At 44.3% G+C, this 23,768-nt stretch overlaps 1 protein-coding gene across 1 annotated transcript in view; it reads right to left on the bottom strand.

The window, feature by feature from the left end:
- znf407 (zinc finger protein 407) overlaps window positions 1-23,768 on the bottom strand; it is a 138,745-nt gene that overhangs the window by 61,013 nt on the left and 53,964 nt on the right. The window contains exon 5 of the mRNA XM_070967118.1: window positions 14,550-14,624. Coding sequence (XP_070823219.1) covers window positions 14,550-14,624 — 75 coding nt within the window. The remainder of the gene's footprint in view (window positions 1-14,549; window positions 14,625-23,768) is intronic.

The following is a 23,768-nucleotide window of genomic DNA, read 5'->3' as shown; positions in this document are numbered from 1 at the left end:
CTAGGTTCATTTGTTTTTCTCCCTTCTCCTCTTTCTCTCACTGAAATTAGGGAGCTGGCACGTTGGTTTAACTCACAAATATCTAGCAGATTTGCTGCGTGGTGTGAGCGCTAAAAGTTAGAACACAGATAAGACGGTGGCGGCTGTTGCTGTATGTTTTGTGTAACTGCTGTATGTTGCAACTGGAGGCTGTTCATCCAGGATTTTGTGCGTGTGTTTGTGTGCATGTGTGTGTGTGTGTGTGTGTGTGTGTGGGTGTGGGTGTGGGTGTGGGTGTGTGCTCCACTGGCCAGAAGTAAAAGACCAGGTCCATTCTCTCTCTTATTACTGGAATTGTAATTCAATGATCACCTTAGATCACACGCGTGCCATAAATCAGATAGGCTTGACAGAGGATGAAAAATTGTATTAATAATGTGAAACTTATTATACAGTCCCAAATGCTCCCTTGATAAATGACATTGTTTGGGCCTGACAATGATTGCATTTAAAACATTATTTCTGTTTTCTGCTGGTGTGTGTGTGTGTGTGTCTGTGTGTGCGTGCGTGCGGACACAGCAGCGGTGGTTTGCTGGGTAGGGAAGACAGAGGTGGGGTTCCCGAGCTTCATAAAATATTCAAGATGTTTCCCACCCTTCTCTCTTGAGTCAGTGGGCAGGCGATGGCCGTGGCAGTAAGGGTATAAAATCTGTGTGTGCGTGTGTGCTTGTGTTTGTATGTGTGGCCGGCACAAGTGAAATGGCTGTTGGCTCACCGCAGCGCAAACACCCAAACTCCCAAACCACAGAAATGAGCGGTGCACATCTTCGAGTCGTAAAGCAGCATACTTGCATTATTATTACGACAAATCCTAGTCGGATATTAGCAAACATGAAGAACTGCAGAGCGGAGCTGCACCCGGCCAGTCATTTATGAACGAGTCTACTACAGATTCTCTTTTCTTTTTTTTTTAAGTAAGTAATTTGGAGAAGACTTTATTTTTCTTCATAACTCAATTCATACAAGAATGCTAATGTAAGAAAAGTAAGTCTAGACTTGGTTTGAGCGGAGGCATGAAGCCCCTTCATAAAAGCCAGAGTCAGTACAAACACTGTGCCTGCACTCTTTGTTCCTTTGCCGTGTCGTACCAGAACTAGCTGGACGGCAGGATTTAAGAACAGGAGTCCAGTCTGCCTTCACGAACACTGAAGTGCACCGGGCGGAGCACAGAGCAGTCGAGAGAAAAGGATTTGGCAGGCGTCCTATTTCTTTTCACAAGGACGAACACATTAAGTTGTAGCACAGTATTTTGCTAATGCTGTCTTGTTTTCGTCACCTAGCTATGTGGATTAAGTGCCCTTGCTTAGTGCATGAGCTGTCATGAGGGATGTAATATCCATGGCAAAGACGCAGCCAGCGGCCTCACCCTGCCTGCCAATGCTGCTGCAATCAGCACATCAAAAGTGACATGAGGAAAATGTCCTCACACACAAATTCTCTGTGTTCAAGTAACAATCAAGAAATGCCACTTTGGGATTCGTGCTGATCTCGCTAACAAATACTCGCATCCAGACAGCAACACAGCAGAGGAGACTAAATTTCATGTGCTGGATGGTCAAATATCACAGCTGCCATGTGGAGCTGAAATGTCAATCCTGAGTCTGAGAGCAGAGCACATAGACTCCTTTTCACTGTTTAAAAAAAAAAAAATAAAAAAATCTGCTCCAGCTAAACATATTTGCATCTCACACACTGTGATGGCAATTCAGAAGAGTATTTGACAAATTTTGCATGATGTTTTCATAGCTTCCTACAGCAAGTGCATCTGAATGATTTATTAATGGTTTGTTGCAGTTTAGGAGGAAAAATTAGTATTGGATTGAAAAGTCTTGATCCTCTGGTGGATACTGAATATTGTGGTATTTTTTGTATCAGGCCGATAACAAATGACATGAATATGTAGCAGTATGATTGGTACTTGCACTGCAAAATCTCCTGCTACTCACATCGGCTCGAGGAAAACTGGTATCAGTGCAGCTCTGGGTTCAAGGAAAGTCTAATTAAGTTCCTAGACAGTTGGAGTCAGATCCCTGCGCAGGGACACTGAAACCAGACTGGTCTTTCCCTGTAGACTTGGCTTTCCCGGGCTGGCCCTATCCATGTCCTCCACTCTGCTCCACTCTCCTTCTCCTCCTCCTCATCCCTGCAAATGACCATGATGGGAGGCCATTCATCTCACTCCTTCAGCCACCACAATGAAATAAATCAAGAATTTTTCCCCCCAAATATAACAATATTTGTATTTGGGGTGGGGCAGACGTAATTGATGACTGTGGCCGTGCTAATTAAAAACGGCGGAGGTTTCATTAATCTTGGTCACAGGGTGGGGGGATAGTAGGGTAGCAGCTACAGTGTTGGCTGGATGGGGGGGACAGGGCCGCCTCCATCGTCCTCATCGCTCAGGTGATTTGGGCCATTGTCGAGCATATTAGCGCAGAGAGGTTAATGTGAAATGGCCATTAATAATCACAACAAAAGTCTAGAGTACACAAACTCAGTCTCGCTGTCTCTGGCCCTCTAACACAACGCAACTCCAGCAACCAAACAAGACAAAACAGTGAACGATCACACGTGTTTAATGCCATGTCCTGGCTGGAGAAGTTAATTGCTTTTCTGACTTGCTTTGTAACGACTGTTGTTTTTTTTTTTTGCCCTATACACACACATGCACACACGCACACACATACACACCTAAACTGCTTAGAGAATTAATTACCAGTCAAACTTTTGCTGATTTGCCTGTGTTTGCATAGTCAAACCTATCAACCCACAGAGGACTGAGGTGTCACGTACTCTTCAGAGGAAGATAAAATGTGAGGATTTATGTGTTTACATGCAAGATTCTGCACATTTGACATGAAAAGTTCATGATCTTCATAATCTGTGTCTAACAATTTTATTGAATGCTTTGTTAAACTTAACATGCAGATTTGCCTTAAGAGCTACAATTAGAAGAGCAGATTCTGTAGCATCATTTAGATTATGACTTACAACGCTGTGTTAATACAAGGCATGACTGCTTCTACCCCAATATGCACTTTATAAATGCATTTCCTTAGCTTTTAGCTTAGCTCTCTCCATCCTCGCTCGTGAACGACTGAGCCTTTCCAGGATGCCCCTTTCACACCCAATCATGATACTATCACCTGTTACCAATGAACCTGTTTACCTGTGGAATGTTCCAAACAGGTGTTTTTGGAGCATCCCACTGCTTTCCCAGTCTTTAGTTGTCCCTGCCCCAACTTGTTTGAAACATGTTGCTGGTGGAACCACACAGAGCTGACAAACCAAATCCTCAATGGCATCCAGCTCAGGATCGACTTCACCGAAAACACCGTGGAGTTGATAAAACAGAATGATACTGTTAGTGTTGTGCCATTACAGCGCAGACAATTTACTAAGTAGCACCTATGAACAGTGCAGATGGATATCATCATCACTCTGTAATGGCTTCGACACGTTAATTCACAACTTTAGCTTCTCCGCCACGACTCCGCCACAGAATAATGGCTAGCCTGCATCTGGTAGAGGCAGTGTAGGGCAGCATATGAAGCATAGAGAGTAACAGAGAGAGAGACAAAGAGAATGAGAATTAAACAGAGAGAGAGAGAGAGAGCGAAAGAGATGGGTGGGTGGGGTGGAAGCAGTAGCATATGGTGCCACGCTGCCATAAACAAGCTTTATGAAAAGACCAGGGACGTTTATTTAATCATGGAATACCTGAGGAATCGCAATGAGACACACACTTTGTCCCATTATTGTTAGCCCATAAATTTAACTGCTTTACCAGAACGACGAGGGACCTGATACAGCCGCCGAAGACGACGCAGGGAAGCAGGTGAATTTATGTATGTGTGTGTTTGTGAAGTGCGTTGTGTTGTAGCTATGGTAAAGAGTGTGTGTGTGTGTGTGTGTGTGTGTGTGTGTGTGTGTGTGTGTGTGTGCTACAGATGAATAGCTATAACTGCTACACATTGCTATCTGTGTATCTGCAAACACAGGAACAATACACTCTGGAAAGTATCTGGTCGAGAACGCACGGATGCAGATGTGTCCTCTGTTTCTGTTAAGTCGACTGTATTGCTCCATTCTTCTTAATTTCATTAGTCTAGCAGCGTCTTTGCGTGCATAAACTTTTATATTTCCACCTGTCATCGCCCTCATTCTCTTGTAAGGAGTCTCTCACAACCCATGTGAAGAATTAAAACATTCATTAGTGTTTCCACCTCCCAGGTCAGAGAAGAAACAGCAGAAAATAACAAGGTGGGTCTAAATGCCCCCTGAGGAAATGCATTTCTCATTTGTATTGAATTGAAACAGCAGTGACATCCAAATAGAGCTCTGCACTGCGCTCAGGTCATTTCAAACTCACGCACACGCTTAGAAACACAACTGTGCTTGCACACTCTGTAGACGTGGACATGTGTGCGAATATCACCATGTATGCCACACGCATGGACACACAACATGCATCATGCAAATGCACATACAAGCACTTGAAGGTTCACAAATACAGTACAAAGCGTACACATAAAAACAATTGGACTGCATGTGCAATTGTGGGTCTGTAAGCCCACACAGACACACACATACACACACACACACACACACACACACACACACACACACACACACACACACACACACACACACAGCTCTGGGTCAGGGGGACAGCAGTAGCTCAGAGCCAGCTGTGACCTGCCGGTCCAGGTGCTCAGGAAAACCGCTGTTAACGGCCACGATTGATGATCTAATCAAACTGTCACCACGGCGATCCGCTGCAGGGGGAGGGGAGGTTGGGATGGCGTGGGTGTATCGGGGGAGGTGAGTGGGAGTGGGGGGGAATATCCAGGAGGCCTTGTGCATGCTTACCGTTAGCCCAAATTGAGAGTGACAGTCTCAATAGTGAAAAGGCCTCTTTTTTCCCTCTCTAAGTAATGGAGGAAACAACTCCAGCGGTCTTCCGGAGGATGTCACATAATCAAGGGAGCCTCCCCAACACCACCACCCACCCACCCTGTCTGTAATGTCTCGACTAAAGCGGAGTGTGTGTGTATGTATGGGGGGGTGGGGGGTGGGAGTCTTTGGACATGGAGAGATGATGTGCTACAGTGCTGGACAGACAACAGCCCACACAGCTGATTACGAAGAGTTCAGCACTGTTGGGCGATAAACACACACATTCAAGTGTGCTCTGGAAACCAGGTAGACCTGAAGTTCAGTCTCACAGACTGTGAGTGTACAGCATTTAGTCCTACTGGACCATACGGGGACATTGTTATTACTGATTGAGTGATGAATTATCGTAGATGAGGAGATGATAGTGTCACCTACAGCTGCTAGTTACTCTTTTATATTTACTAAATGGACTCATTACCAGTGAATGAAACTGCAGTGAACCGAGACTGTTCATTGTTTTGCTGGAGACTATTAAAAAAGGCCCCAAAAGGACCCCGACAGCCTGCTCAAGACTGTCTGCTGCACGGGCCCCAGACCCCACTTTGGGAACCACTGTCCCAAACTATAATGAATCAAACTCATATGATGTCCAGCAGATGGAAGAACACACGCAGCCCACAGGGGTTCATCGGATAACAGAGGATACGAAACTGCTTGCGATACATCACATGTATAGATGTTGATTCATGCAATAAGCAAGGGAGTGGTTTGCATCAGTGAGTTTGGAGTAGCAGCAGGTTTCCTTGAGGGGGCACTGAGGGGACCTCAGTAACGTGGGGAATAGTTTCAGTTCAGCAGAAATTAGAGTTAGGAGTATGACTGCTACAGTTGCTGTGAGGAGATAAGACTGAAAAGATTTTGTGATTATGAGTCTTACACACCTTTTTGACTATCTGAAAAATGTTGCCATGATGTGTTACCCCTGTGAACCCCACCCTCTTCTACTTAAGTGATAAAAAAGAAACATTGCAATAAAAAAATAGGAACGCTTTCTTGATAATAAGGAAATTATTTTAATTATGTCTTGTAAGTGTTTTATTTGCACCATTAATATTAACATTTATCTTATGTGGTCACAGGTAAGTGAGCGAGGATTATGTTACATTATTTATCTAGGAAATAAAAAATACATGGTGTCAAAATGTATATTTATTGATTATTTGTGGTATTAGTTTCAGGAGTTAGTCCTGAAAGGCCGGCAGAAATAAAAAAAAAAAAGAGGCAAACATAAGGAAAAAAAACAACTCAATCTCTCTTGAGTTCCACAGCATATTAGTGATGCAATGTAGACACTGGAAAATATGATAATATCTCTCGTCCACATAATATAAAATGAATTAAGCTGTTCTATATTTAGCCGAAAAGAGAAAAGTTCAGGAAGTTGTCCAACTTAATAGCAGCCTTGTTGATCGCTGCCTGTTCTGCGCGTGTGTTAATCACCTTCCCCAGGATATATCCACGACTGCCGCTTGCCCGTCCAGCTCACATTAATTTAATCGCTGCTCAGCTAATTCATTGATTAATTGGCTCATTAGTGATGCCTGGCAACATCCATTTCTGCCATGACAGTCTGATGTTTCAATAGAAAAGAAAAACAGGCTGGCAACAGCCCAGTTTTTCCACAGTCCCACTGTGCATAATGTCCAACCACTGTCAACAGTTAGCCGCACAATTGTGTCACTGCATAACTGCCTGGTTTTGTGCCACAGGATGTGAAATGAATATGAAGGTGAACTGTGCACATTCTCCGTTCTTGTCTGGTTGAGTAATGTCACTTGGATTTCAACGGCGGGTGACATCATTCTTAGGGGAAGAAAAACTTCAACCGCTGGAGGGACTGTTGGAGCTGCACTACTGAGATGAGGTAGACGCCGTTATGAGAAGACAAACTGCAGGTCCAGATTTATTCCACAAGTCAAGGTCATGTTGCTCTGACATGACGAGTGGCTTCCGACTCTGGGACGAGCTGTCGACTGCTAACTAACATTACCGTTAGTAATAGGAGCCAATGGGACCCTGCTGCACCCCTGCATCGAGGAGATGGACGCTAGAGTGAGCAACAACAACACGCAGCCTCATTAGGTGCTGATGTGACATCACTCGCCAAACGACACGGTCATAAAGCAGCTAAGACCTACGTGACCTCTGACCTCTCGTCTCCAAGACACAGGCTCAGATTTATAATTGGCATTTTGTCACAATTGCGGCTACCAGGCTATGCTAGTCCTGTGCTTTAAGTAATGATGAGTAAGACCGCAGGGGTGGACATTTTAGAATTAAAGTGTGTCAGCGTTTCAGATACCCAACACGCTTCCCTCACAGCCCCCCTGCCCACAAACACACACACACACTCCCACAATTCTGCACCATATGCCCATGACAAGTGCATAAAAATCGTTCCCAAGCGATAGCACAGGCCAACCCATAAAAACTTAATGCACCTAATTTTCCAGTAATCAAACTTTTATAGACTGCAATGGCTTTTAAACTAACAAATTTTAATTATCGCTTAATTTTAACAGCAATATTAACGCGATCCCTCATTCTGTGAGTGTTCATTCTCCATGAAATATTGAGTAGGGTAAACAGCGAGGCGCTGTCCGCTGGCTCCTGTTCAAACAAGCAGCCAGCAAACACAAAGGTGAGCTAGGGGTCGCTGAGGCCTTGCCAGTACCACGCCGGGACTACGTGAGATGCACAGACCTCTGGGAAACAGAGCTTTGTGAGCGGAAGCACACAAAAAAACGGTCCGCTGATGTTGTACTGGGACGACTGCGCGGCACTGACTGCTGGCGTATGTTGGTCAGCGGTTATAGTGAGCAGACGCTGGTTTATTCGGTTTAGTTGCGGTTGGTTTGATTTGACATTGACTCAAGCTTTGTTTGGAAATACAAGAAGAATAACTTAAGGATATCTGAATATGCCACAGAGCGTCCACACATCCTTGAATAATACTTTTCACTGAATATTTTCCCGCTGCCTTTTCTCTGCTTCCCCGTGCTGCTAATCACATCCCTGCTTACAGTACCAGCAGCACGGGATGTTATTGACTGCTGCCCTTGGGTGGCTGAAAACTAGGCCTTACCACCCAACACCAAGCCAGAGAGACAAAGTGCTGACACAGGCAGATAAGGGAAGGAAGAAAGAGGAAGATTAAAGAGCAGATTCATTATCAATAATTAAGGGAAAGGATTTATTCTAATGAATTAGGGGTTGCCTTTATCTACTCTTTATCTCCCAATCACACTGTTAACTCTCTTTCTTTTTCTCCCTCACACACACACAAACACACACACGCGCCCTGCACACACACTGGCTCGTGGTTTTGGTGTGACTTGACCCCTGCCTGCTCCGTGTGGTCCATATTGCCACCATGCTGGCTCCAGGCAGGGCTCTTCCGCCCCTGCTCTGCCCGTCAAGCATGGACAGTCCCGGGCCTCGGTGCCGGGGCAATATGGCCGCGCTGCACGGCATGCTGGGACGCGGCTGCAAGCCCAGAGCCCGGCGCTGCAAAGCCAGATGCCCACTCAGCCGTGCTCGGCCCCTGGCACAGTGATGTGACTGACCACAGCAACGTATATATATATCAACTCTGTCATGTCAGCAGGCAGAAAAAACATGGTGCAAATTGTAAACCTGGATTTGACTAGAAAATATGGATACTGTCAAGTCTTTTCATTCAAATACATAGCTGCTCATTTCTGAATTGATACATATTACTGCAGAATTTTTCTTCCATGCAAAACATAAAAAACTCAGATTTAAAACAATCTAAATAAACTAATACCAGTTTCAATCCAAAATAAGAAACTTCTTTGAAAAACAACATATATATATATTTATTTTTACAATCCCTTCACTGCAGTCATGAAAACAGATGCTCTGAATATCCCTGTCTTCATTTTGTGAGTCATCACACCTGCGCTGCATGCATCATGCTAGCTATTTCTGGATCTGTGTTCGTGCCTTTTTCACCTGGTTTTCGCTTTTCTTCTGAGGGATTTTAGCGCCCGCTTACTTGGCTCAGACATACAGTAATGCTGCTGAAGTACCAGCAACTGCACTGCAAAACTGTGAGCAGATTTTAGCAATTAGACATCTCCAAAACACTAAAAACATTCTCCCCAGCTGCTTCTATCACACTTTTTCCCCCCGACTTAAACAAATACATCTTTCTTTTGGGTTGTCAGCACTCCTGTTTCAAGAGTGATGAGTGTATTAGTTCAAAGAGTTTATTATTACAAGCATGAAAATGGCAGGCGTTTTAACAATTACCTATGAAAACAGGTATGCAAGACAGGTCAGTTGTCTTTTGGCGCCCTGTTTTTAAAGAACTAATTACAAGCAATTGAGGCAAGGTCGCTGCTGTCAATCATGCTCTCAAGCCACTCCCTTGTTATTGAAGTGTTGGTTTAGGTGCCTGCAGACCCAGCGCAACAGCAGGGAACGCACACACGCACGCACTGAGACACACACTGATGTTAGAATGGTAAATTAGAACAAAATAGAAAGCAGTGAAATAAAAATCTAACTATGCGGTGAAATATGTGGTGTTTTTGGTCATAACAGAGAAGGAAGAGAATCAATTTTACCATAACACTGACACACATATGCACTCATGGACAAGCATGATTTCATAGAAGTCAGTTTTAGTCATATAAAGAAAGTGGGCTGTTATTCAAAAGACGTGATACACAACTTATTCCATGCTCCTCCTCGGGGGCAGTTACTCTTCGCTGTAGTTAACGTTCGAAACTGATGGCTGTACCGTCTTCTTGTTTTACAATAAAGATAACTCTATTGTTCTCCTGTGAATAAGCAGGAAAAAAAACATTCCTCATGTGCAACACTCAATCAAAATCAATAAAATCAAACTAGCGGGAACACTTGTACAGATTCTGGAGACTATACAACTGTTTTCCCACTAGGCTGGCTCAGACCGTGCATCCATTAACTAAATAAGGGAGATTATATATTCAGATGAAAATGCACTGAGGGAAGAGGATAATTCAACTGAGTGCGACATTACAAGTGGGTGATAACAGAACTGACAACTTCTTATTATAATTCTGAGCTGTAATGCAAAATGTAACAATAAAAACCTTTTGAGATCACTGCGAGCCATTACGATCAGACGCCACGCGGCTCGGTTTGTGCCAACCAGCGAGGACACGAGGGCCTCGGAAGTATACATGTGTGAGAGAGCACACACATGCAGGCAGACAAAAGGACAAAAACCCTCATCTCCGCTCAGTGCCTGCAGTGAGGAGTGGTGGTGTGACTGAGACGAAGACCCAGTTGTGTCACTTTATAACAGTTCAGCTCTCTCTCCCTCTCCCCCCTCCTCTCTCTCCCTCTCCCCCCTCCTCTCTCTCACTCTCTCTCCTCTCTCTCTCACACCCAAAACCTGTCAGATTGTTGGACTCTGTCATCTCACCCATCCTCCCCTCCGATCCCCCACTGGGGTTATAATGATATACAGGGCTAATATTAGCCTTTTATTTAAAGTCAGATCTGACCATCATTGCCCACCACGCTCATTAATGGGAGCTGACTATAGCGAGACGCTGTGACTGGATTACTCAGAGGTATGGACAAAACACACTTTTCCTCAGTTGAAGATATAGATGATTAAATATAAACTGTGTTTTTAATATGCTCTTCCTGTATTTGTATGGCTTTTCTTTAGAGTTTAAAAAAAACATGCATGGTAAGCTGAAAGCAGACTCCAAATGACAAGAAAATGAACACGTTTGAAAGCAAAAAGAAGCACTTCATTTTCTTTGATCGCTGCAGTGCGCACAGGCCGGTGTACGTTCAGCCATGTTTTCCGCCGACTAAACTGGTGCCTTTTACTTTACTTTCAACTAAATCATGCATTATTCTTTCAGGAATTAGCCCCGAGGTGTTGGGCTGAGGCCGCTCGCTGCTCCTCTCTGCTCAGGAAAGGTCAAACGGGGACAGATTTCACCATGTGGCTCGACAAAGTTTAGGCTGATTGACCAAAACAGAATACTGATATCAAGAACCATCAGATCTATCAGTCTTTGGAAAGCCAAGCCACCCAAAATAACTTGGCGTTTGAGGCCCCAGACAGATTTGGCTAAGTGGAGCCTGGCGTTACCTATGGCTACTCAGGTCTCTTCCTCCTCCTACTCCTCCTCCTTTCTTCCTTTGACTAACAGATCTCCCCAGTGTTCTAAAAATACCAGGTGAACAGGGCCGTAGAGATGGTGATGAAACTGCCTCTCTGACACTGTCCCACTGCAATCCATCTCTCCACCGCCTGCCAGCCAGCATATGTTTGCAATTGGCTCCCCCCAACAACCCCCATTGCCTCTCAACCCACCCCCTCCCTCACTGGTCCCCAGTTGCCGGTTCAGATACCCCCCTACACACACACGCACACACACAGTTCCCCCATCCTTTCCCTCACCCTGTCTCTCTTCTCTCTTCTCCCTCAGCTCCTGTCCTAGTCTCCAGGTCTGGGCTTTCAAAAACCGGTGCAGTTATCAATCTTTGAGCCAGCACTGTCACGTCGGACCAAACCACACACACACACACACACACACACACACACACACACACACACACTTCCTCCCTTTCTTTCTTTCTTTCTTTCTTTCTTTCTTTCTTTCTTTCTTTCTTTCTTTCTTTCTTTCTTTCTTTCTTTAATCTCTTCTCTGCCTACCTCTTTGTCATCCCACCTCTCTCTCTCTCCTCCGTCTCCTCCATCCTCTGCCTCCTCTCTTACACTTGCCCAAATTTGTTCCACTTAATAAGCCCTCCCCAATGACCTTGTGCTAATTAAGCTGCACTGTGTTGGAAATATGATGGTTAATTAATGATGAGATAAATTCTGTCTGCAGGACTGTCAGAAAAATGATGACACCGTGTTTTACAGGTTTAAATAGAACAAACCTTGTGGCCGTCCTCCCTCTGAGTGCGCACGCAAGTGAGAGTGAGTGCATGTGGGTGTACAGTAGTTATGTGTTAAACTGTGTATGAATGGTTCAATAAAAAGAGCAAGAGAAAACAAGGGATGAAAGAATTATTTTTGGATGACAGCAGGAAGAGGAGTGTACAGTTAGTGCTTATGTGCATAAACAGGACTGTGCAAGTTTACATGAGTGTGCATTAACATACAGTGACTTAACATATATTGTTTCTGTGTGTGCGTTCGATGTAAGGATGCCGTGTGGCAAAATGTTTCATGGCTGAGCAGAGTGGCTGGAGTTGTTTTTGGCAAAAACACACACTGAGCTAAACACTATCAGATAACACACAGACCTTACAGCTTCATTTGTGCCCAGTATCCTTGTGTGAGAATGTGTGCTTGTCCTGTATGACCTTGGCAGTGTTGCCACCTTCCATTATGAAAGTAATGAGCACAAAAAGTCTTTTTTGTGCAGTAAGAGATGGGAATTTTTTTTTACCGACTGGCCAATTCAATCCAAGCTGTGTCCTAGTTGCTGTTGAAACGCTCAGCTGTTTATACTAAAATCAGTGCTTTCGCTGGCTTTGGCAAAAGCAGCATTTCTCAGATGAGCTGCATTTTCAAATTAGCAAGGATCCACTTGTGTGGCAGACAAAGAGACTAATCCACTCGCTGATTTGTGTTTAGTACTTTCTCTTGTTGCCACCTGAACTGAAACAGAACACATTGTTACTGACAGGGAAAGCAGAAATGTTTGGGTTGATCATCGCCTCCTCTGACAGATTATAGGCTGGTGTTAATGTGGAAGTTGTTCAGTCTCAAAACTTGCACATCAAACATTTTTTATATCATAATCAGGTGAAATATATATCATGCAATAAACATCTGAAACATGTACTGTAGTAAAAATGGAAGTAGGGCCTGGAGGCACATGTAGAGTTGACCCAGCCCAGCTAGCAAGAGATGAGCGGCGCACTGCAGACAGACAGCGGTCGTTTCAGACATGCCGCTAATTATGCAAACATGAGGATTTAACGGAGCTGAATAAAAGTTGAATTGATTTCATGATGCAGACGCTTGTGGATTTTACACTTCGTTTCCAAAGTTGAAGGTTATTGTTTGAGCAGCATGTGTGGTTGAGGGACGTCTATCCATCAATTAAACCTTTATTCTAATGGCATTCGATGAGCACTCTTCACTGTAAAACATGTTCTACAGGATATCCCACACGTATTGGCAAAAATGCTTAAAAAGTAAAATCATTCACAAAATGTGCTGCTGCTACAGTACCTGCAGCTTCCTGAGCCAACCAATGCCTGAGCAGGTGGCTGTTGACCTGTGGCCTCTGTGCCTTTATCTGTGCTTGTTTCAATTATGGAATCACAATGACATCTTTCTCTATTTTTCCTTATTTTGCTAAGATAGTTATATATATATATATATATAAGTTGTTAGCTGCTGCTAACAGGATAGGCATCTGCTCTATCGAAGGGGAAAAGAATATCTGACCAGTCCATCTTTAGAAGATGTGGTTTCTGTTCTTGTGTTTTCTTTTTCCCTTGCTTATGTTGTGTGTGTGCCAATTGGACAACAGTCGGTTCAAGTCCCTGGTCAGTCAGCCTGGTGGCAAACAGCAGAGGGCTGTGGCTGCACTGGGTCGGTCACAGATGTGAAAAATGTGGATGAAACAGAAAGTTGAAGCAGTTGCGGATATGAGGATTTGTTTCCATCTAATCCAGATGAACAGCTGACAGTAGGAATTTAGTTAATAATGTCTGAGAGATGGAGAGGCATCTGGTCGGGCTGCTTACTTCCATATCTGAAGCCACTTGTCATATCTAATACCACACGTTGTCAAAAGTATCAATTTAGTTGCGTAGTAATGAAAAAGCGGGTCTGTTTCTATTTTAGCAGCTCGCTTGACAGATTGAGAGGTGTTTAACGTCTCGTTTTGGCTTGTCAGGGTAGGGGCGGGTGGGCGGGCGGGGGGTGGAGGCGGGGGGGGGGGGTGGGCTTCACAACTTCATCTCCTCATCTTTCTTTTTCACACACATAGACAGCGCGCACACACTGACAGCAGGGCTCTGCTTCTGATAGACAGGGCCAAGCGGGAGACATTACACACACACACAGAAAACACACACACTCCCATTCGTAGACAAAAATGGTAAAAGAAACATCATTCATCCTTAATTCAAGAGGGAGAGCAGAAAGTAAGATGAGGGAGGGAGCCAGATAAAGTTTGACAGAAAAAAGCGATGTGAGCAAGAGACAGAGACAGACGGAATGAGTGAAAGCCATTTAACTCATTAGGGAAAGGGAGGATCTCAAGTTATATTTAACTTGAAATTTACTGTAATTAGTGGGGACTTTTTGCTTAAAAGCTTACACGCCTCCATAGGGGTTGCAAGAGTCATCCTCCAAAATGTAGAATTAATTGCCTGCTGTATCTCTCACTTAAGTCTCATGAAAACAAGCTAAAATACTCCACAGTCAAAACATATCTGGATCCAATTCTCCCTTTCATGAATGTAACTCTAGAATTCATTTTGACAACATTTGTTTGCGTTTTGAGTGAGAAGCAGATTCTGACATTGACGTTTAACTCCTTTACCTCTCTTTACGCTGTCCCACTCCGTGTTTTCCCAGCAGGTGGGTGCTGAGGTGTTTCTTCATCACAAAGGCCCATCTGTAACACACACAAAGAACACGGGTTAGTCAAAGAGAAACATCAAGCTACAATATGAAACATAAATCTGTGTTAGTTTGAGGTACAAGGGTTTGAACGTGGGTTCATTTCAACTACGCTGGTCTTCTGCTGTTTCTGTCAAGAAAATCTCAACCATAGATGCAACATTAAGGTACATATGCGCCTGAAAGATTCTTCCTGTGGGATGGGACAAAACATGAGACGATGTGAGCACTGGAAGACAGCCTCTGTCGCCATTTGCAACATCGAACTACAACAAAAAAAGATGCTGTGTCTTTGTTTTGGCTATTTCTGCTTTTTTCACTTTTTGTTCCCGTTCGAACACAGACCCATCGTTCTCTTACATTCCTAGACTTTTCCCAGGAAACCCAATGTGACACGGAGTGCTAAATGTAATCTGTCAAACAGGTTTGGGGGTGGACAATCTATTGTTCTGTTAACAGAGGACAGACCAGCAAAACAGACACACATTTCAATGAAAACTTTGCACCGCAGGAGGAGTGTTAAGTTTGAGAATGTTTGTTTAACAGGCACCTTTTTGGTCAGACAGTAGAATGAGAGTGCAGGAAAAGGGATCCACATGTTGAGCATCAGTTTGTCAAACAAATGCGTGCACACGTGCAAGGATTCCAACGCACGTGTAGCTACAGCGCGTGCACTTGCACGCACACAGTCAAAAATACCAGGGTCCCATAACTCAACAGTGACCGCAACGTCCTGACTTTGTCGAGGGCCCTGAGTTTACCGTGTCTCCCAAACAGCATATGAAAACATAATGAACGGATGACAGGACTAACTACTCTGACATCCACGCTGCTTCACCAGTGTTTTCATCCCCTGGCCTTTTCATTTAGCACCCATCACTTCCCATTATTGTGCAACTGAGAGACAATGACCACATCTGAGAGCTGAGGATGGAGCTACATGAAAGAGGCTGAGGGAGTTGAACAGACAGTCATGCGGTTGGCACCATCACTGCACACACTCCTCCTCTGTGTCGCTCCTCCCCTTTCGTCTTTTCTAGAGTGTTTCACTTTTTTCTTACTTGCAAGGAGATCATTATTCTGTTTTCTCCCCGGCCAAAGCCTGTTTCTGAAGCTTTCCTTCTAACTTTAGGAGTCAGTCTTTCATAAAGCAAAAGCATAATTATTTCACCATTTATGTCGCTGTGTCAGCCGTCTGGATGCACACACACGCACACACACACACGCACACGCACACGCACACGCACGCACACACACACACACACACACACACACACACACACACAGCTGTGTCCTCCATCCCATCGTGGCCCCAGAGTCCCGTCCGTCATGGAGGCCCCTGAGGCAGACGCTAACTAAGACCACCATATAAATATTCAAACATGTTCCACAGTTTTGCCTCGCTATCATCACTCCACATTCTCTCAATCCTCTCTAACTCAATCCATCCACCCGTCCAGAATGTTGCCTTGGAGTTAAACTGGGAGTGAGCGTATGACTAAATCTTGTATACTCCAATCAGGGAGAATGGCAAGATCAAAATGCTGAGCTCCTCTGGCCCACTGGAAGCGCTGCTGACTGACGGCATCATCTATAAATAAACAAACAGCATAATTAAGATATTTCTGAGAGGGTGGGGGTAAAAGAATTAATCAATATATTTGAGAGAAAAGCACAGCCTTGGAACACTTCACGCATGCTTGTTTAAGTCGTCGTGTTTAGACGTGGAGAAAAAAGAGCTTGCAAACATTTCTGTTAATTATGTATTACAGCTGTCCTTCATAAACCTAATTACAGAGTGCTGAAAGGCAACAGGGGCAATTTGCATATGCGCATGAAAGACAAGACATATGCAAAATATGATTTTAATTAGCATTCTTTGATAGCGAGGGGTACAAATCAAACTGGCATGTTGTGAGATTCTCATCTCACCCATTTTTTACTGGATTATTCTCAGAGTGGCACGAGTGCAAGATGGGTAATGCCCTGTGGAGGCACCTGGCACAGGCAAACACACACACACACACACACACAAACAAATTGGTGTTAATATTCACAGAAATGCACAGTAACAATAAGCACAACTGCAAATAGCTAGGCACAAATGGAAAAATATGAATACTCACGAAGCACACAAATGGTGATGATAACGCTCTCACAATTAGCTATTCACCATATGATTATCTAATACGCCCAAACTACCATTCCTCATAATGCTGAGATAAAACGAAGGCAGCAGTCACACACACACACACACACACACACACACACACACACACACACACACACACACACACACACACACACACACACACACACACACACACACACCGTGTACACTGATACAAAGTCAGACAAATGACAGTCCTTACTCACAAAAACAGACATCTACAAGTAGCCTATCTCTTACGCATGTGCGCACACACACTTACCCACACCAACACACAGAAATATCCCATATCTAAATGTTAAAGGGGCAAATCCATTTGTTTAAGGCAGTGTGTAATCAGCCCCCTGCCCTTGATGTGTGTGCATCCTCTGCCATCCAGGTCAAGGCCTCAGCTTGTCGTCCTGCTGCCTTGGGCTGCATCATCAGCCCGAACCATCAGCCTTGATGGTTATTGTAACAAAGGGATACTTTAACATGCCATTCATCCATATCAATTCTCTTCCCCCCCATGAATTGAACTAATAAGGCTGTGCCTTTGCCCTCCAGGGAGGCTCATAATATCCATTGCAGATATGAAAAAAAGAAAAGAAAAGAAAGACGGAGGCTCTGGTGTTTCACGTTCGACTTTCCCTTCAGACTAATCGGCGCGCCACAGCTCGTTAGGTCCGTGACGTGCCGGAGCTTTACCGATAAGCAGGGGAGACACGGCTCAATTACCCACAGTTACAATCTTTCTCTCTCTCTTCCCTCCCGCTGCCTGATGATGAAGAGATAACATGTCAATATTTGATACAAACAACTTCATTTGCCTAATGGTGTTCCTGGATAGGCCCATCCACAGGTCCGGAAGGGATGGGAGATCTAAGAAAAGGCCCGGAGCAACACTCGGCTTAGACATACCGTAGCCCACCACCCCCCAAAATCACGCACACCCATTCCCGAGAGCTACGCACAAGGCATGCTGGGAGAAAGCCAGGTCAGACATGACATACTTTGCCAACTTTATTGTGAATAACTTTTGGGTTTCTTTGGGTTTTGACAATCAACCTTGAAAGGTCAAAGAGGACGCTTCATTCTGAGGGCATCACCAAAAGCTAAATAATTTTCTCCAGGATACTGCAATACATGACAAGAGGACTAAATCAGAAAAGAAGCAGTTGGACAAAGGCACAGCACATTTATCTGATTTTTAAACAGCTGTGTTGTCCCAACTACGGTTGAAGAAGACAAACGTTGGCACAATTTCTTAATCGTTTTTTCCTCTGAAAACAATTGAACTTCCAGTTTGCTGCCTGCTGTGCGCCCTACGTGAATGCAACATAGAAAAAGATATGAGGTGAAAAATTACGCTGAAATCGAAAAAAGTGCTGTATTTTAATTGGTTGAAAGGTAACTGAAAAACCATTACGAGGGAGATAGCAGATGCAGGAGGCGCTCAACCCTCACCGGGCGAAATCGCCGAAACCTGAAGAAGAACAAGGCTTCCATGAGGGAAAGATGAAAGCAGGAGGTGGGGATGAGCTCTGAAGTTATGGGACTATGCTTCAGCTCTTTTTGAGGCGAAGCACACACATGCACACACACTCTCCGGCGGTCCGCTGGGCCCCAAAGAAATGAGTGTGTGCGGGCTCATCCAGCCTCCTGTGCCAGTCCTAATGATGGCCTCCACCTGCTGCTTTAATGTCACAGCTGGATCGCCCTCCATCCCTCACTGACTCTGACTGCCATCAGCAGCAGGTAGCTCCCCTCTACACCCTCCTCCCTCCATCTCCTCTGCCATCTCAGCTTCCTCCATCTCTCTCCACTTCCATCTTCTATTTCTCCTACCACTCATATCAGTATTACCTCCTCCCATCCACCGCTCTGCTCACACTTCCCTCCTGTCTGATATTGCTTTGCCTCACCTCCTATTTCTGTCTAGTCTTCAAAGACTTTCTATATCCTCATCCTCTTTTAATGCAGGGTAAGTGGCCAACAAAGCAACAGGATTTATGGGAAACTGAGCCTTACTTTAGAAACACTTGCCAAACACCAATTCTGATTTATTTTTGTAAAGGCATTACAATTAATTTGACAATGATCTGTTGACAGAAGAAATGTAACTCACACATTAGCACATTTAATATCTAAGGATACCGCACCCAAGTACTATATTTAACACTGAAGAGGGAGATGCAGCCCATAAAAAAGAACATTTCACAATGCCACAGCTAATTTACCCTTCTGAGTAAACATAATGTGTTTCCTCCGTGTTTATCTTTTTTTTATAAACCCATCCCGGAGAAGCGGAAAACCTGGAGGTAAGTTGACATGTCTAATCTGAGAAGCTTTGACAGGCAGGTGAACTGACAGAAGAACAGAAACCAACACTTGGCTGACAGCAACCCTGGAGCGCCGAGACAGCTGCCGACATGTCAGACAGACAGATAAACAGACAGGAACAAGAAGTTGAGAGATAAGACATTTATTGACAGATGGAGCGACTGCTTTCCTGACAGAGAGACAGACAGGCAGACGTTAAGAATAAGGACCGAAGAAGGAGGGATTCTGCTGAGCGTACGGGCTTGAGTTTAATGGATGCTCTACAAGCAGGCCTATAGCGGAAGATGGGGCGAACTAAATGTGGTGTCACATTTGCAGATGTGGAGATAGATAGTGATGGAGGGATGGAGAAAGAAAAGCCACGGGAGAGAAAGAAGGGAAATGAAGGAATATGAGAAATCATGATGGAGTAGCGAGATAAGCTGGAGCGAGAGTGAACCAGGGAGAGGAGCAGGGGCGAACGCAGTTTGTGCTGCTGTCGCTTTGTTTGACGGAAGCAAGATGCGACTTCGCATCAATATTGCTCGGGCTTCTAAGAGATCCGCTTATGGAAACATCCCATAATGTAACAGATATTGGGGAGGAAAAATAAATAAATAAAACATCTGAATTGATTTTGTTTTCATGCCCGAGCCAGAGCGAAGCAAGTACTTGATCTATTCTAAGATGATCTTGATAAAAATAAAAGAGAGGCAAAGTGTTTCTCCGCCGACTGATCAACGTCAAGCCCCTCAACGAAACAGACACCTCTCACTTATGATGCTGTCGCTTGTGCGTGCCTGAGTGTGTGTGTGTGTGTGTGTGTGTGTGTGTGTGTGCGCGCGCGTGTGTGTCCTCTAGTCTTAGAGGAGGTACATAAAAAGCTCACTTTGCCTCTCCAAAGGGGTTTTTGGATCATCTGCTGAGGCAGGTGATGGGGCTTGACGGATTGATTGAGGCAAAGTTCTCATCGACAGTGGCAGCGCCCCATAGAGTTCCCAGCTCCAGTGCACACTGTTCCATTAAAGGATCATTTAGAGGGAGAGCAAGTTCCACCTGCACTTATGCAGAGCACACCCTAATGTGAGATGAAACAGACATTTTCAAGCTACGGGAAAGGGAGGGAGGAAGAGGAAAAAAAAAAAAAAAATTAGAATAATGAAAACTAAAAATGCAGTCCCTTCCCAACAGCGCATTTCCATCTTCAAGAGAACAGCGATTGATGAAGTAATCTATTATTGATATCATCATCGTTATGCGCCGATGGCAGTTTCAGTGTTACGGAGCCCCCAGCTCTGAGCGTCATTGCACTGTTTGCAGATTATGCTACTCAGCATCATTATATTTTCTAATTAACTGCTTTAATTTGGGATTTAAATCTTAAGTGAGGGGGAAAACTTGAAAATGCTGAACAAGAAGGAATAATACTGTATTTGTTGTAAAAGATGAAAGGAGAGGTGTATAAAGAAGAAGCTACAGACAGTTACACAAGCGGCTATAGCACTTTTCAAAATAGGCTTGTAGGAGCTGGCATATTGTGTGGAATCAGCACAAACGTGATTCACTTTATGGATTTAAAAAAAAACAGAGAGAGAAACCACTACAGGCTGTGAAGACGGGACACGTCCCGAGAAATATTTGAAATGAAATACATATACTAAAATACAGCTGCGTTACGAGGTGAGAAAGTCTCATTTTACACAACAAAACAAAATGAATCAAAAATGTGGGTTGTTAAAGGCTGTTAGCTTCTCCTGCTAATGCATCTCCTTCTCCTTCCTTCCCTTCCTCTCTGCAGTGCAGTTAAAGATATGAAAAATATATGTGCCTTTTTTCTCCCCCTCTCCTTTCCACCGCGCCGTGTTAAATCATTAAAGAGAAGTCCTGCTCATTATCTCTCTAAACAAAACTTCTCTTAAACCAAATAAATCACCGTTGCACGGCGCAGCTAACAGCCGTGAAGGGATAAATTACAAAGCGCCTCACTGGCAGCGCTGGTATTTTAAAAAGCTTGCTGCACAATTTCTATGATGTGCTGTAATTTGTAATGCAGGTTTCCTTATGTTTATAAGGTCTCCTCAGGTGTGTGTGTGCGCCGTATGCTGGGAGAAGAGGTGAAGGGTGGGGAGTGAAAAAAAAAAAAAAACGGCCGATTTGGGTTCTTTGTACTTTCAATATTATTAAGCTTGTTTTGGCACTAAATCTAGCTTTCAGCAAAATTATCATACATCCCTGAATATAGTTTTACAGAGTTGATAGTATTATGACCATCGCCAGCAGGCTCTGACTGCTCACATCTGAAAGCCTATCCTGAACCGGCATGCTTGCAGTGAAGGTCAGAACTTCGTCTAACATGTTGCCTAAAAAATGCCCCCGACAGCTAGTATTTAGTGGTGATAAATAAAAAGCATTAAATTTAATCATTTATAGTTCCAAAACACAAGAACAGTTTTGAAGCAGCTCTTCTTAGACCAGCGCAGGATGCAGCTAAAGGACACACTGATGGAATTCATTCAGAGGGCTCCTGAAGGCGAGAGGTGTTTGCTTCCATTCCTTGATTTACACACTGATGCTATTGACTGCTGGTTTACATAAAACCCTTCCTCTCTGGCCTGAAATGATTTCTTTGAAGGCATAACAACAATAAAAACTGACCATCTGTAATGAGAGGCTGCTACATCATATCAGAGGTAGACAACACTGTTGATGGTGGCACTGTACTGCACTGTATTTTTAATCAGCCAGTCACACTGATATACTGGTGTAGCTGTGACCATTTTTTTTCCAGTTGACCACTGCCATTAAAGCTGGCATCATTATAACAGGAAAACACCCCAGCAGGGCCCCGTCCCCTGTTAAAGAGTCTAATTGAGGGGAAAGATACCAACCACCACTCTCACCTCCGTCCCCACCTCTGCACCCTCTGTGCTCCTTCAGGGACCAGGAGCTGTGATGAGGCCCCCTCCCGACCTCTTTCTGGCCCCCAGTGGGCAGATTAAACTGTGGATAACAGGGCTCCACTTGGGTTCGTTTACAACAGCAAGCCTCCCCTGTGCCTCCTGGGGATGAAAACCAACAGTATCCCTGAGACCACCACCCACCACCCCCCCTCCAAAAAAAGAAGGAAAAAAAGCCCAAACATGATTTATTCAGTCTGTTTACTGTACACTCTATCTGCCTGTCCTCTGAGAACAAATTAAATGTATGAAAAAGAGACTGAAGAAAGAGAGGAAGAAAGAATGAGTGGAGAAGAGAGAGGGAGAGAGCTATAAAAATAAATAATTAACTCCAGAAATAAAAATAAATTACACAAACATCTAGACATGCAGCGTGTTTAATTCACACAGGAGGTCTATAATAACAGGCTTTGTTCTGGACACACACCACACTGTGTCTACAAAAATGCACGCCCAAGATCTATTCAAAATGATAACTCATAAAATCAAACATACATCCAAAACCCAAAACTATAGCTCTTCAAAATAAGGTGAAAAAAAGCAGGCTTTGGTAAATCAAAGCACAGCGAATCACTGTGTTCAAACCTGAGCGATCGGAAGACACTAAGAATGACGAGCGAGGGGTGAGGAGGGAAAAAACTGAGAAGAAACAAACAAAGAAGACAGCCTCTAATTTCGACCATTGTTGTTTTGGTGAGTGGTCTCGCACATTAAAAAGAACTGAGGCAACATGACAAGCGAGAGTTGTATTTCTCCCACTATAGTTTTGCTAAAGCACATAATCCATAAAACATAAGGCCTCCATATTGACGTTTTTCCTCAGCCAGCTGAGTGAAGGGCGTAGCTGGGATGTCAGGCCTGTCTGTCGGCCTGCTACCACTCTCATTATCCTCGCGCCTCTGTGAAGGGCAGCTAAGGTCACACTCCAGAGAAGCAAAATAAACCGCTATGGTACTTATCTAATATTCAGCAATCCTATCAAAGAATGACTTATTATACTCAAACAACCAGAACTGTTGATGGAGAGGAAAAATGTAGTAAGTGGAAGTTGCTCTCTGGGTAGATGGGAAGTTGAGCTGCAAACGTGACGGTGCCACGCCACACGTTCAATGGCCCATTGTTCTGAACCCTTGTGTTATTTTGTCTGTGATGAACTGCCCCTACGCTGCCTCTGATCGGCTTTGACCCTGGTTTATTTCCCACCACCTAACCCCGACCAAGCAAAGAACACTAGCCAATCAGAGGGACATTGGGCGGGCACTTTGCGTGACATCTGTCACCAGACGTACTTTCTCACTAAGTTTCTGAGCCGTTCCTCGGTGAGGTGCCAGCCGCCTGAAATGAAATAAAACAGTGTACTGAGTGAGAGTGCAGTTTAGGAATTTATACAATGCAGCGTTCAAGTGTTATTATAGATGCTGTTGCCTCCTACTCAACGCTAGCGCACTTCTACACCTCTCAGCAAGTATGCATACACACACATACACACACAAAGAATGTCTTTGTTTGGCTATTGCTGCCGTTGTCTTGACACCCACCATCTGCCGCCCCGGCAGCAGAGAAGAGTGAAGAGAAGAGCTTCTTTCTGGAAACTCGCCCTCCACCCCGCAAACCCCACCCTACCAACACGCAACAACCCCCCCTCCATAAAAAAACACTCTGCAAGGTTTCAGTCAAACGAGCGCCGGCCTCTCTCCCACCGCTGACGCTC

Source organism: Chaetodon trifascialis, chromosome 7 (assembly GCF_039877785.1).
Source record: "Chaetodon trifascialis isolate fChaTrf1 chromosome 7, fChaTrf1.hap1, whole genome shotgun sequence".
In the NCBI taxonomy this organism is placed as follows: Eukaryota; Metazoa; Chordata; class Actinopteri; order Chaetodontiformes; family Chaetodontidae; genus Chaetodon; species Chaetodon trifascialis.
The sequence above is the reverse complement of the archived record's forward strand: the minus strand, read 5'-3'. Positions and strand labels throughout refer to the sequence as shown.